This window comes from Mastomys coucha, unplaced genomic scaffold (assembly GCF_008632895.1).
Source record: "Mastomys coucha isolate ucsf_1 unplaced genomic scaffold, UCSF_Mcou_1 pScaffold15, whole genome shotgun sequence".
Taxonomy (NCBI): Eukaryota; Metazoa; Chordata; class Mammalia; order Rodentia; family Muridae; genus Mastomys; species Mastomys coucha.
The window spans coordinates 144,738,019-144,750,305 of NW_022196897.1; the positions used below are offsets into that span (position 1 = coordinate 144,738,019).

Below are 12,287 nucleotides of genomic sequence, written 5' to 3' on the forward strand. Positions count from 1 at the left end.
ACCCCGCCCTGCACCAGCAGCTCATTTAACTGCAAGCAATGCTTATCTTTTCATGACAGGATTCTTTCACTTAGCACAATGTCCTCAAGGTTCATCCATGTTGTAGAGGGCTCAAAGACAGATTGGGTGTCCATTGGTCCGTTGATGGACGCTGGTTGCTGTGACCCTTTGGCTGCGGTGCGTGGTGGTGCCGTAGACAGGGCTCTGCTTCCCGTTCATTTGGAAATATACCCAGATGTGGAATTGCTGGGCTCTGTAATAACCATTTTTAATTTTTAAAGGGATTTTTCTAATGTCTTCCTAGTTCCCCATTTTATACTCTGAGGGCCTGTGCCCGGCACCGGGCACATGAGCTAGGAAAGCAAGGCCAGTGGGTAGAGTCCTAGAGACTGATGGCATCTGAGTTCAGGGACAAGGGATGGAGAACAGATGACCACTCCAACAGGTCTTGGCAGAGCATCAGAGACCCATCAATGGCTGCCCTGGAGGTCCCTGAGGTCAAGGGAAATAGCAGCTTCATGTACTTTCCCGCTGGTCTGTATTGGAACCACCCGAGGCACGAGGGTGAAATACACTTCCCCCAACCTCCTGGGTTCCTGCAGGGTAGTGGAGAAAATCCACAGAGCTGCATATTGTGTTCATGGCTACCTAGGGATTTCTGCCAGAGAGCCCTACAGCCATACCTGGGTACCACTCTCATCTCTGTTGCTGGGATAAATACTCTGGCAGAACACAACTCAGGGGAGAAGGGATCTGTGCGGTGGCCTGCAGTTCCAGGTTACAGTCCTTCCTTGTGGGAGATGAAGGCGGGAACTCAAAGCAGCTAGTCACCATGCTCAAGGGCAGAGAGAAATGACTGCACTGATTGCTTAGCACTCTTACAGCTCTCTGCTCGTACATAGACCAGCACCCTGAGTTAGCGTTCTCTACACAGGCCAGGGCCCAACACCCGGGATCGATGCCACTCGCTTTCAGGCTGAGTCTTCCAATGTCAATTAAAGCAATCGAGATAATCCCGCAAAGACATGCCCCATGGGCCAACCTGATCTAGACCATGCTTCATTGAGACTCTTCCCCGGGCAGATTCTAGGTTATGTCAGATTACCCATCACAGGTGCCATTGGCCTGAAGGGGCAGCTCTTCTAGGGTGTCCCTGGGCTCTGTTCTGCCCATGTCTTGGTCAGCTCTTTGGGTAAAGGATTCAAAGAGGAGGTATATGCATACTGGTGAAGGCTGGCATAGAACATGGAATAATGCATGACGTAGAACATAGGACCTGTCTGACCCATGAGAGACCTGGGTTTGCATCTTGACCCTATCATATTCAAATTGTGTGGCCTGAGACATGTGATTGAGCCTTTCTGAGTCATTGTCTCCTCTTGAGTGAGGTGAACCACACTGTAACACCCCTTGGGGAAGACTCCTTTTAATAATGTGGGCAAGGGACTTACATCTATCCTGGTTTCAAGAGGTAGTGGGTGAGAGGTCTTGTTCCTGTTTATATCCTTTCTATTATTGTTACCAGAGAGGGCTTTGCCATCTGTCTGGAAGCGCCTATCTGCTGATGGAGCTCAGCTGAGACCTTGGTCATTTCCTGCTGGGACCCTGGGATTCGGAAACACTGCATTCCCTGGATATGTGGTGGGATGGGAGGGGCATCACTTAGCAAGGATACATCTCCATGGGGTCATGGCTGCTGGGGAGTGTAATGGATGAGAACCCAGATGATGGGGAGCAGCCAGACCAACCCAGACAGCCCTTCTCGGCTCTCATTCTGACCGTTTCTCTGCAGTGGGGCTGACTTGCTTGCTGTCAACTCTGATGGAAACATGCCATATGACCTCTGCGAGGATGAACCCACCCTGGATGTCATCGAGACCTGCATGGCGTACCAAGGCAAGGGGGAGCAGTGTGTTATACCATGGGCATAGTGAGGTCCTGCAGTGAACACGGTTCCAATGGATGGGAGCAGCACAGTAGCTGGCTCTGTACCTGCCAGCCTCGTGCTCAGCTCCCAATAACTGGGACAGGTCCTTGTGATTATTGTCATCTGTATGGTTAAAAGACAGGGACGTGAAAGGGCCTTGTAACACATGCAGAGGGAGACATTGTTCTCCCTGTCACCCACACACGCGGGCGGCCTCAGCTGGCCTCCTCTCCTGTTTGTCAGCTGTGACAATCAATTCAGTCAACACTCACCATAAAGATGTGTCCCCATTTTGGGAACATGGGGAGAAGTCAAGAACATTTGGGGGTGATACTCAGTGCCAGGCACCAAGCTGGCTGCCAGGGGCCCAGATAAACAAGATGTGGGCTGGTCTTGGCTCACAGTGAGCTTTAGAGGGAAGTGCATGTAACAGAGATACCTGCCAGTCCCAGCTCCCTATGAGCATGCCTGCGAAGCACCCTCTCCTACAAAAGGTCTTAAATCCAGACCTGTAGCTGTGGCCCGGGGTCCTGCCCAGCCCTCTTCTCACCCTTCTCCTCAGGTCTCCGTGGTTACTATCGAATTGGCTCTCTTACTCCCTGGAACTTGCATTTCCCCCATTAATTTCCTGTAGAAAGTTTTAAAAATAACTTTTGTGCCAACCTGGTGAAACTGTGGACTCCGCGATAGAGTTATAAAGCCATTGGAGTCTAAAGGAAGTCGATCAGGTCGTCTTTCAACATAGAAGCCATTGATTCTTTCAGGGGTTGGATGATGTGGTATGAAATCACCCCGAGTTTCTCCTGACCATAGGCTCATGGGCACCGCTAATTGTTCTGATGGTAGGAAATACTAACTTAGGTAAAGGTTAGTCAAAATAGGCATGTAACGTTTTAAAATCCCTTCAGATTTACAGATTACCCCAAATTCTACCCAAGGGAACTTGATCCCATGGTTTATTGTTGTTGTTGTTGTTAATGGTGTTGTTGTTGTTAATGGGTCATTGTGTTCTCTCCTTAAGGCAGTAGCCACCAGTAACAGGCACACTTTTGTTAGCCAGGATTTGGGCTGTAATAGGTCTCTCTGGGGCTGGAATGGCTCATGCCTGAAATCCTAGCATATAGGTTTTCATATGCTGTATTTTGGAGGCCGAGGCAGGAGAGTTGTCACGAGTGTGAGGCTAGCCTGGGCTACAGAGTGAGACCCTGTCTCAGAGAACAAAAAGTGAAAGTCTTTCTGGGTCCTTCTAGCTCTTCTCCGAGTCCCTATTTGAAGTTAGTATCTTCACCGATGGAATCATTCTTACAAAAGCAATGTGTTATCTATTATGTATGGTGCTGAAAGCATAGTGTGTATATGAGAGAAAGGAAAGCAACAGACCCTCGTCAAAAAGGGTGACCAGCACTGTCTAGGGAGGTGACATAGGTCAGCACCTAAAGGCAGGTGCTCCAACTTAGCAGGTAGAATAACAGGCATGAAGTGAGTGAGGCCTACTAGGTGCCAGGAAAGAATGGGCCTTGCCCTGTGAGTTAACCCACAGTGTTTGTGTTCAACAGACCTGGGGACAAAGATCTTGGGCATATTTGTGTACCGGGTGAATGGCAGACTCTGGGGAGCAGGAACTGTGCGCCCCCTCTGTGCCTTTTCTCCTCTGCTTGGGACCCAGACACGACACTGTTGAGTAACCTCTCACCTCTGTGCAGGCATCACACAGGAGAAAATCAACGAGATGCGAGCAGCTCCTGAGCAGAAGATGATTTCAGACATCCACTGCATGATAGCAGCGGGCCAAGATCTCGACTGGATAGATGGCCAGGGTGCTACACTGGTGAGGAGACGGGCCAGGCCATGTGGGTTGGGGGCAAGAACCAGAACCAAGACCAGCTAGGGCTGCATTGGGTCTGGTTCCTGGTAAGGTGAGACCTCTGGCCTCCTCCAGACCCCCTGCTGCTCCTGGGATGTAGAAGATTAAGGCTCAAGATGCAGCCATTCTCACCTGGGGCTGGGTATTAGGAGCTGGCTTGGCTCTGATGTCCACCTGCATTGTCTCCATGGCAATGCCTATCCTCTTCTCAAGGACTGCCATTTGCCCACTCAAAGACACAGTCTTGCTTTGTATCATCTGTCCCCTGCATCCTGTGCCCTCGAAACCACGGCCCTTCCCATTTCACCTTTACCTGAGGTCACTGTAATAGATTCTACCCATCACCCCATCACTCCATCCATCCACCAGTCTGCCCATTTATCCATCAGTCCGCCCAGTCGACACATTACAAAGACCTCTGCGTCACAGACTTTATTAATCCTTGGAGAGAGAAAACAGAGCCTTCCTCTCTTTCTCAGAGCCAGCTAGTTAGCTCCACCAATCCTTATAGACCAGTTCTTGCTGTCAGCAGCTTTAGGAAAGCTTGTCTTTGCCTCCAGGCCCTCAACAGTGGAAATGCAGTGCTGGGGAGGGTCTGTCTCTGCCATCTCTAAGTGGAAAACTGAAACAGAGCTCAGGTCTGGCCACCGTCCTAGGCTTAGGCAGGCCATGGGCACCTGGGAGCCCAGGTGCTCCAGCTCAGCAGACAGGGCTCAGCACTATTAGGCTAGCCTCACTGTACTTAGACTTGGGGCCTCAGATTTGTTGATGGGCTTCTGTCACTTACCCCTGAGCTCTAACCTCTGCTTCCTCTACTACTATTAGGAAAGCCCCTGCTCAGATCTCCTACTGAGCTCAGCACTGAAGAATGGGGTCGGGTAGTGATAGTAAAAGCTACTGACTTTCCAATGACCCCAGCCACTGACCCAGACACGTTACTAAATCTTTCTAGTAAACTGGAGTGTAAAAGTATCTTTTATTCGCTTGATGTAAATTGTTGTCTCTAAGGCTTTCTGCCTCAGTCTGCTAACCTAGGCATGGTCCCGGAAGCTTCCAGCCTCCACACAATGTTATCTAGGCCTAGAATGTTTTTAGTTTCAGACACTTGCTGCTGAGTAAGCTCACCCCTTCCTGGACTTTGGCTGTCTGGTTCAACTAAGCTGTTTTAGCTCAAACTCCTTTCCAAGCTGACTGTTTCAATTTGGCTTCTCTCTCAGCCTCTGACTGTTTGCTCTGCTTGGCCTCAAACCAACTCTGGCAGTCTGTTCTAATCTTCTGGCTCCTTCTCTGGCTTGTTCTGTCCTCACCTGTGGCTAGCTTGTTCTTTCTCTGCAGCCTGCCTCTGTACAACCCTCCTCTCTGCACGGCTCTCTGATGTAGCCCCCCTTTCCTCTCTGTCCTTGTGAGAGCTGGCCAGATCCTATTCTGTCAGATCTTTCTCTGATGTGTCACTTTGTCTTCCCTCAGCTAGACATCACCTTCAAACATGGGTGTTTCCTTCTACACACTAACTTTACCCTCATCGTTTGGGATTAAAGGCATGTACTAAGTGCTGAGTCACGCCAGAACTCGAAACAGGTTTTTGCAGGAAATAACACACAATTTCAGAGTTCACAGTGTGATCAGATATCCTGCAACCCTGGAGGCAACAGTGTCTTCCTCACAGGACCGCTGGGAGGACTGAGTGGCATTCAGCAGGCGTTGAGACAGTCTGAAAACTCAGTCTCTACTGATGCCACTTTCCTTCCTTATCTCTGTCTCCGAATCTCCTCACGTGTGTTAGGCAAATGCTATACTTCTGAACTATATCCCCAGCCCTCATTTATTCTTTTCTGAAATAGGGTCTTGCTATACAGCCCAATCTGACATTGAGCCCATGATCCTTTTGCCTCTTTGCCTTCCAAGTGACGGGACTCACCAGGCAAGGGTCACCATGCTGGCCCCAGCAACCTTCCTCTTCATTAGCACTCTCCCCAGATGAATCATACTTTTTATTTCCTGTATAAGTCCGTGCTGTGACCCTGTGCTTAGAGGTATCTGGCTGGCCAGCAGGATCTATTCTTCACAACTGGCAATCATCAGACACAGAAATTAGACACCATACCACAGATTTATTCTGAAAATTAAAAAAGGAAAGCATGCTCTTATCAGGACCTCAGAGTAACCTCTCCATGCAGGAAACACGTGACCATCGGGGCCACATCTTAACTTGAGCTATGACTTAGGTGTCCCGGTGACTTCCATCACAGACCCCCAAACCCTTCCCATCCTCTGGATCATTCCCAGTCTTCAGCTGGCCTCTCTAGACTGTCCCTTCTGTCCCTCTCTGTGGCAGAACAGTGGTTTCTCTTCATCCCACCTCCTTCTCCTTCCTTCCCTCATTCTCAGGACAGACCCTATCACCATGCTCACCACCCAGTGCTAAACACTTCCCTTTCTGAGGGATCAAACAAATGGGACAACTGAGGTCTGCTGGGGGCAGCCATGGCAGGCAGCTTCTAACGGTGCTGAGTAGAAGAGTTAAGGCCTCAGCCTCAGTGGTGACTCATGTACATAATCCCAGTACTTGTAAAAGCTGAGGCAGAAGAACCCTTGCAAGACAAGGCTATGTCGGGCTACAGAATAAGACCTTTTCTCAGTAACTAACAATGAATGAATGAATGAATGGACAGACTAGCTGGGACCTCAGCATAGGCAGTCTTATCAATTATCTATTGCTGCATAACAATCAGCCCTACAGGGTAGATTCTTTAGAGTAAACATGTAGCAGTAAATATTTAAAGTCCTCTCTAAGCTCCTCCTGACTGGTGCATGCCCAGATCTGCACACGCCCAAGAGCTCTGGATTCACAAATGAAAGACACACACTTGCAACCTTTATATTTAATATGCCTTAACTAGCTCAATGGCTGGGCACTTCTGAACCTCCCCCCGGCTAACACATACTCCCCTCCGGTATTCCTGAGTTAACACTTTCTTTTTTTGTTTGTTTGTTTGTTTGAGACAGGGTTTCTCTGTATATCCCTGGCTGTCCTGGAACTCACTCTGTAGACCAGGCTGGCCTTGAACTCAGAAATCCACCCGCCTCTGCCTCCCAAGTGCTGGGATTAAAGGCGTGCGCCACCACCGCCTGGCGAGTTAACACTTTCTAAATCTATATTTTATCTTTGCTGCCCTGTTTCCTTCTAGGCAGCCCTCCCATGGGTCGCTTTCTCTTTGCACCCACCTTTTGGCCATTTCACCCTCTTGCTCCTTCCCAGCATGATCCATCCTAGGCCCCTCTCACGACGGACTCCCTTCTTCTCCCTCTCCTGTGGTTTTTCTTGCCCCCAGGAATCCTAAAAGTCCCACCTCTGTCCCTATGCCCAGTCATTGGCTACTGGCTCTTTATTGACCAGTCAAGAAACCCAACTGTTGGCAGGGACTCACAGTGGATGTATGAATTCCCATGTGAGCACAAATCAAATCCCCAACGTAAACTCAATGTTCCTGTGTAACAGGGAAGTAAGAAATGCTTAGCTGGGTGACTGACCTGGCTTTTCCCATGAGATTGACCAGGGCTGAGTCACCTTTGAAGTTGGTCTCCTTCATGGTGGTTCCCTTGCACAGCTAATGTTAGTGTTGGCAGCTGGCGGAAGGCCTCAGTTTCTTGCCTCCTTACAACTTCTCCTCAGTGCTACCTGAGGTGGCTGCCTCCACCCCGATGAATCCAAGAAAGCACAAGGTAGGAGCAGCTATGCCTTTCATGCCCCAGCCTCAGATATCATATACTGTCAGCACTTTGTAATGTCCCCTTGGTTAGAAGTAAGTCACTCAGTGCGGTGTATTTTCAAAGGCAGAGTAATCAGAGCCCACATGTGAAAGGAAGATATGTCAAAGAGTAGGTAGGTGCATTTTCAAATGGCCATTTGGACCCCTGAGACCCCTTTTTCAGGGCTAGGTGAAGAGCCCGTCTCTCCTCACCCTTCTACTTCTTTATTTCACACGTAGCAATCCCCTGCAACCTTCCTGGCTGGTGTTGCTACCTCATTCTGTCCCATTCTTTGGTTCCAGGGATGCTCTGAGGCTTGGGGTGAGAAAGAATACTCGGCCTCTCGGGAATGCCAACTTCTTTCCTCTCTTCCAGCTACACATAGCTGGAGCCAATGGATACCTGCGGGCAGCCGAGCTCCTCCTGGACCATGGAGTGCGTGTGGATGTGAAGGACTGGGATGGCTGGGAGCCTCTGCACGCAGCAGCCTTCTGGGGACAGGTACTTCCCACCCACTGTAGAGTAGTCAGGCACAAGGCAAAACTGCCAATGCCGAGTCCTTTGGGCTGGCAGTTTGTGCAAGAGAGTAAGGACCTGCTAAGCCTCTGGCTACAAAGAATGTGTGGGAGATGAGAAGGCTGGGGGTGGGAAGGAGAGGTTGCAGACATGGCCAGTGGCATCCAACAGGATGAGAATCAAATCTGTCCAGTGGAAACCCCCCTTGACTTCTGCTTTGCATGGTTTCTCTAGAGTGTTTCCCAGATGTGGTTTCAGCCTGTGCAGCCATCCATACACACCCAACAGCTGTGGAATTACAGCTGACTCCTCCTGCTGCTCCTCCTTCTTGTAGTAACCTAGGCATGCTGGAAGGAGGCACCAAGTCCATCACTTCTGACAGGTTCTGGAGGTTCTCACGGCTCCAGGTCCCAGGGCTTTCCCTGGGAATCACCTTCCCTCCACCATTCTTTGGGTCACATTCTAAGAGGTCTTGGGTATCTCTCCAACTCCTAGGCTTCCTGATTCCTGGGTATGGGGAACATGAACTTCTTCCTGTGTTGCAGATGCCAATGGCAGAGCTGTTGGTGTCCCATGGAGCTAGTCTCAGTGCCAGGACATCCATGGATGAGATGCCAATAGGTAAGACAGCTTCATACTTAGTATGTACATATTCATCAGTTTTGTGGTTTTGATGGCGAGTAGACATTGGTTGAACATGTGGCTGCATAGATAGGTAGGTAGGTAAGTGGATAGATAGATAGATAGATAGATAGATAGATAGATAGATAGATAGGTAGATAGATAGGTAGATAGATAGATAGATGATTGATAGAGGTATAGATAGATAGATGATAGATAGAGGTATAGATAGATAGATAGATAGATAGATAGATAGATAGATAGACAGGAAATATGATATGGGATATATTGATGGATTGATGACGGATGTGTAGGTGGGTAGATACATAAGTAGATGGACGGGCTGGGAATGAGCCTATGGATGGATGACCAGGTTAGCCAATAGATGGACAGAGAGATTCAGTGGATTGACCGGTGAACCTTACCACTCAATGGGGATTTCTCAGCATTACAAGTTTGCTGCTTGAGGGATCTACTCATTTCTCTCAGATCAGAGAGACTTGCTGACTCTCCCAGAGACTATCAAGGGTATGTGTCTTAGTTAGCTTTTGTGTTGCTGTGATAAAACACTGACCAAAAGCAACTTGGGAAGGAAAGGGTTCATTTGGCTTACATGTCTTTGTCACAGTTCGTCACTGAGGAAACTCAAGGCAGGAGCTGGTGCAGAGGCCATGGAGGAGTCTACTTACCGCCTTGCTCCTATGGCTTGTTCCCCGGCTTTGTTATAGAACCCAGGCTCAATTTGTCCAAGGGTGGCATGACCTACAGCAGGCTGGCCCCTCCCACATCAATCATTAATCAAGAAATGACCCCCATAGACTTGTTCAAAGAGCACTCTGATAGAGACAATCCCTCAATTGAGATTCCCTCTTCCCAGATATGCCCGGGTTTGTGTCAAGTTGACAAAACCTACCAGCTGAGCCCCTAAGTTTTAGCTGGAAACTTCAGGAGTTGGGAGCCCAGTCTCCCGTTCTCACATTCCTCAAAGGAAATAAGCAGGGATTGCTCCCTGTGTGCCCCAGAGTTTCTCAGAGCTTCTGGTAGGTTTGCATTGGTGGCCCCTGTGGTACAGAGCCCCCTACCCTGCCTTCTGCAACTGATTCTTGTACTCCCTCAGACCTGTGTGAAGAGGAAGAATTCAAGGTCCTGCTGTTGGAGCTGAAACACAAGCATGATGTGATCATGAAGTCGCAGCTGAGGCACAAGTCGTCCCTGAGCCGGAGGACATCCAGTGCTGGCAGCCGTGGGTGAGTGGTTACAGGCAGCTAGGGACCTCTGCACATGCCTGCCCGTGGCTCCTGGGCACAGCTTCCCAGCACCTCCTCTGTCCTCCTCAGGAAGGTGGTGCGTCGAGCCAGCCTGTCAGACAGAACCAACCTATACCGGAAAGAATATGAGGGGGAGGCCATCTTGTGGCAGCAGCGGAGTGCAGCCGAGGACCAGCGTACTTCTACCTACAATGGAGACATCAGGGAGACCAGGACAGACCAGGAGAACAAGGACCCGGTGAGGGACCTCCTGCCCTGTCTCAGTGTTGGCCACTGCCTTGGGAAGAGAACGGGTCCCAGCTTGGTCCTACTTCCTCATCCAGGAAATAGCTGGATAGTGCCCTTAAGCAGCTGGCTCCTGTCTGATGGAGGTGGCAAATGTTAAGAAAGTAACCTGTGGGTACATTAGTTAGAGCTGACACCTTTTCACATGCGACGGACGGCCTCATAAGTGGCAGAGACAGAGAGACTGCCCTAGGCCTGATTGTCCCCCAGTAGATCTAGGTTTTGGATTCTCCAGCAGAGAGGCTTGGCAGAACAGTTACCCTAGGAGCTAAGGGGTGAAACCTTCTTTCGCTGGGACATAAGGTTTGAGAATGGTGTTTCTCAAGATGCCATCTGGTTGAAGATGGTATTGTTGAAGAACGTAGCAGGGCTCTGGGACAGTCTCCGAGAAGCTGCTCCGGCAGCAGCCAGGGGCTCTGGGTGCTTTCAGAAGATGGTGTGATGTTCAGCTGTGGTACTGGACGTCAAGCTGAGGGCTTAAAGTGGTGGCCATGGGTCTGAGGTCTAGAAGGCTAAAATGAAGATTCTGACAGCGTTGGTCCCTTATGGTCCTTCTGAATGGGAAGTCTGTGTCAACGCCCTCTTCCAGCTTCTAGTGGCTTGGGTATCCCTTCACCTCTAGTGTGGCTTTAATTTCTGTCTCTGTCTTCACCAGTCTTCTGTATGTACGTGTGTGTGTGTGTGTGTACACGCGTGCACATGCAATCATGCACCTTTGGTTTTTTTTTTCTTTTAAGGTATATTTGTGTGTGTGTAGTGTACCTTTGGTTTTTTTTCTTTTAAGGCATATTTGTGTGTGTGTAGTGTATTTACAGGTGTGTAGTGTATTACAAGCGTGTGCATCTACACGTGAGTGCTCATCCCTGTGGAGGCCTGTTATATCCTTCAGTCACTCTCCACCATTTCTTTTGAGACTGGGTCTCTCACTGAACTTGATGCTCAGTGATGAGCTCGACTGGCTGGCCAGTGAACTCCAGAGGTTCACCTGTCTCTGCCCACTCTGTGTTGCTCTCGAAGGCACAAATGGCCACGTGCAGCTTTTTAGTAGATTCTAGGAGTCCATGAATGGCCACACCCAGCTTTTTTAGTAGAAGCTGGGCGTCCAAACTCAAGTCTTAACTCTTATGTGGCAGGCCTTTACCAACCAAGCCATCTTTCTGGTCTCTCTGTTTTCTTATAAGAGCCCCACTCATCAGATCAGGGTCCATCCCAATCTAATATAATCTCATAATTTTTTTGAGCCAGATAATTGTTCACTGTTTGCATATGAAGCACTCACCAGTGACCTCCTTGCACCGATCCTATTTCTTAGTCTCTAACCACGACATAACTACATAACTACAGCCAGCCACTTCACAGGGCTTCCCATCTGGATCAGTTTTGCACAGGCTTGCCCATCCCCCTAGTTGCTTCTTGTCATCAGTCTTAATTAGGGTGCTTCACTGCTCAGTACTATTACCTCTACACACTTTGTAAGCTCATCCCAGTCCACAGGGATGGGCTGGGAGCTTGCCCAAGACTTTAGCAGCTTCCTGAATTCCACAGGTTGGGCTATTGTGGTCCAGAGGGGTCTTCAACACCTCTAGTATTGACATCTGTTGTACCTCCAGGTGGGAACTTCTTCCCTGGCTGTGGTGATGGGGTAGGGGGAGGCTGCGTCTTGAACTCAGGAAGCATCTGCTTCCCCAACAACAACAGGGGAAAAGCCCTTATCCTAATTTAGTGACAGTTACAAAGAAAATCACTGGACTCAGACATCAAGTATGTACTTTTCTCTCTCTCTCTCAATAATAGACCTTGAGATTTGAAGCAGCTTCATGTTTATAGAAAAATAAGTGGAGTGCTTTGGGAGATGTAAAGTGTTTGCCATGCAAACCTGAGAACATGGATGTAGATCCCAACATACACATTGGCAAAAAAAGCCAACCAGGTATGATGGTGCATGCCTCGGATCCCAGCACTAAGAAGGTACAAGCAGGTAGATCTCTGTGAGTTCAAGGCCAGCCTTGTTATATATAGTGAATTACAGGCTAGCCAGAGCTTCATGGTGAGACCC

The 12,287-nt window shown here is 49.2% G+C and overlaps 1 protein-coding gene across 2 annotated transcripts in view; it reads left to right on the forward strand.

Annotated features, from left to right (window-relative positions):
- Ppp1r16b (protein phosphatase 1 regulatory subunit 16B) overlaps positions 1–12,287 on the forward strand; it is a 97,661-nt gene that overhangs the window by 78,121 nt on the left and 7,253 nt on the right. For both annotated transcript variants that reach the window (XM_031372593.1, XM_031372594.1), the window contains exons 5-10: positions 1,793–1,896; positions 3,631–3,755; positions 7,917–8,042; positions 8,603–8,678; positions 9,796–9,925; positions 10,016–10,184. In XM_031372593.1, the coding sequence (XP_031228453.1) occupies positions 1,793–1,896; positions 3,631–3,755; positions 7,917–8,042; positions 8,603–8,678; positions 9,796–9,925; positions 10,016–10,184 (730 nt within the window). The remainder of the gene's footprint in view (positions 1–1,792; positions 1,897–3,630; positions 3,756–7,916; positions 8,043–8,602; positions 8,679–9,795; positions 9,926–10,015; positions 10,185–12,287) is intronic.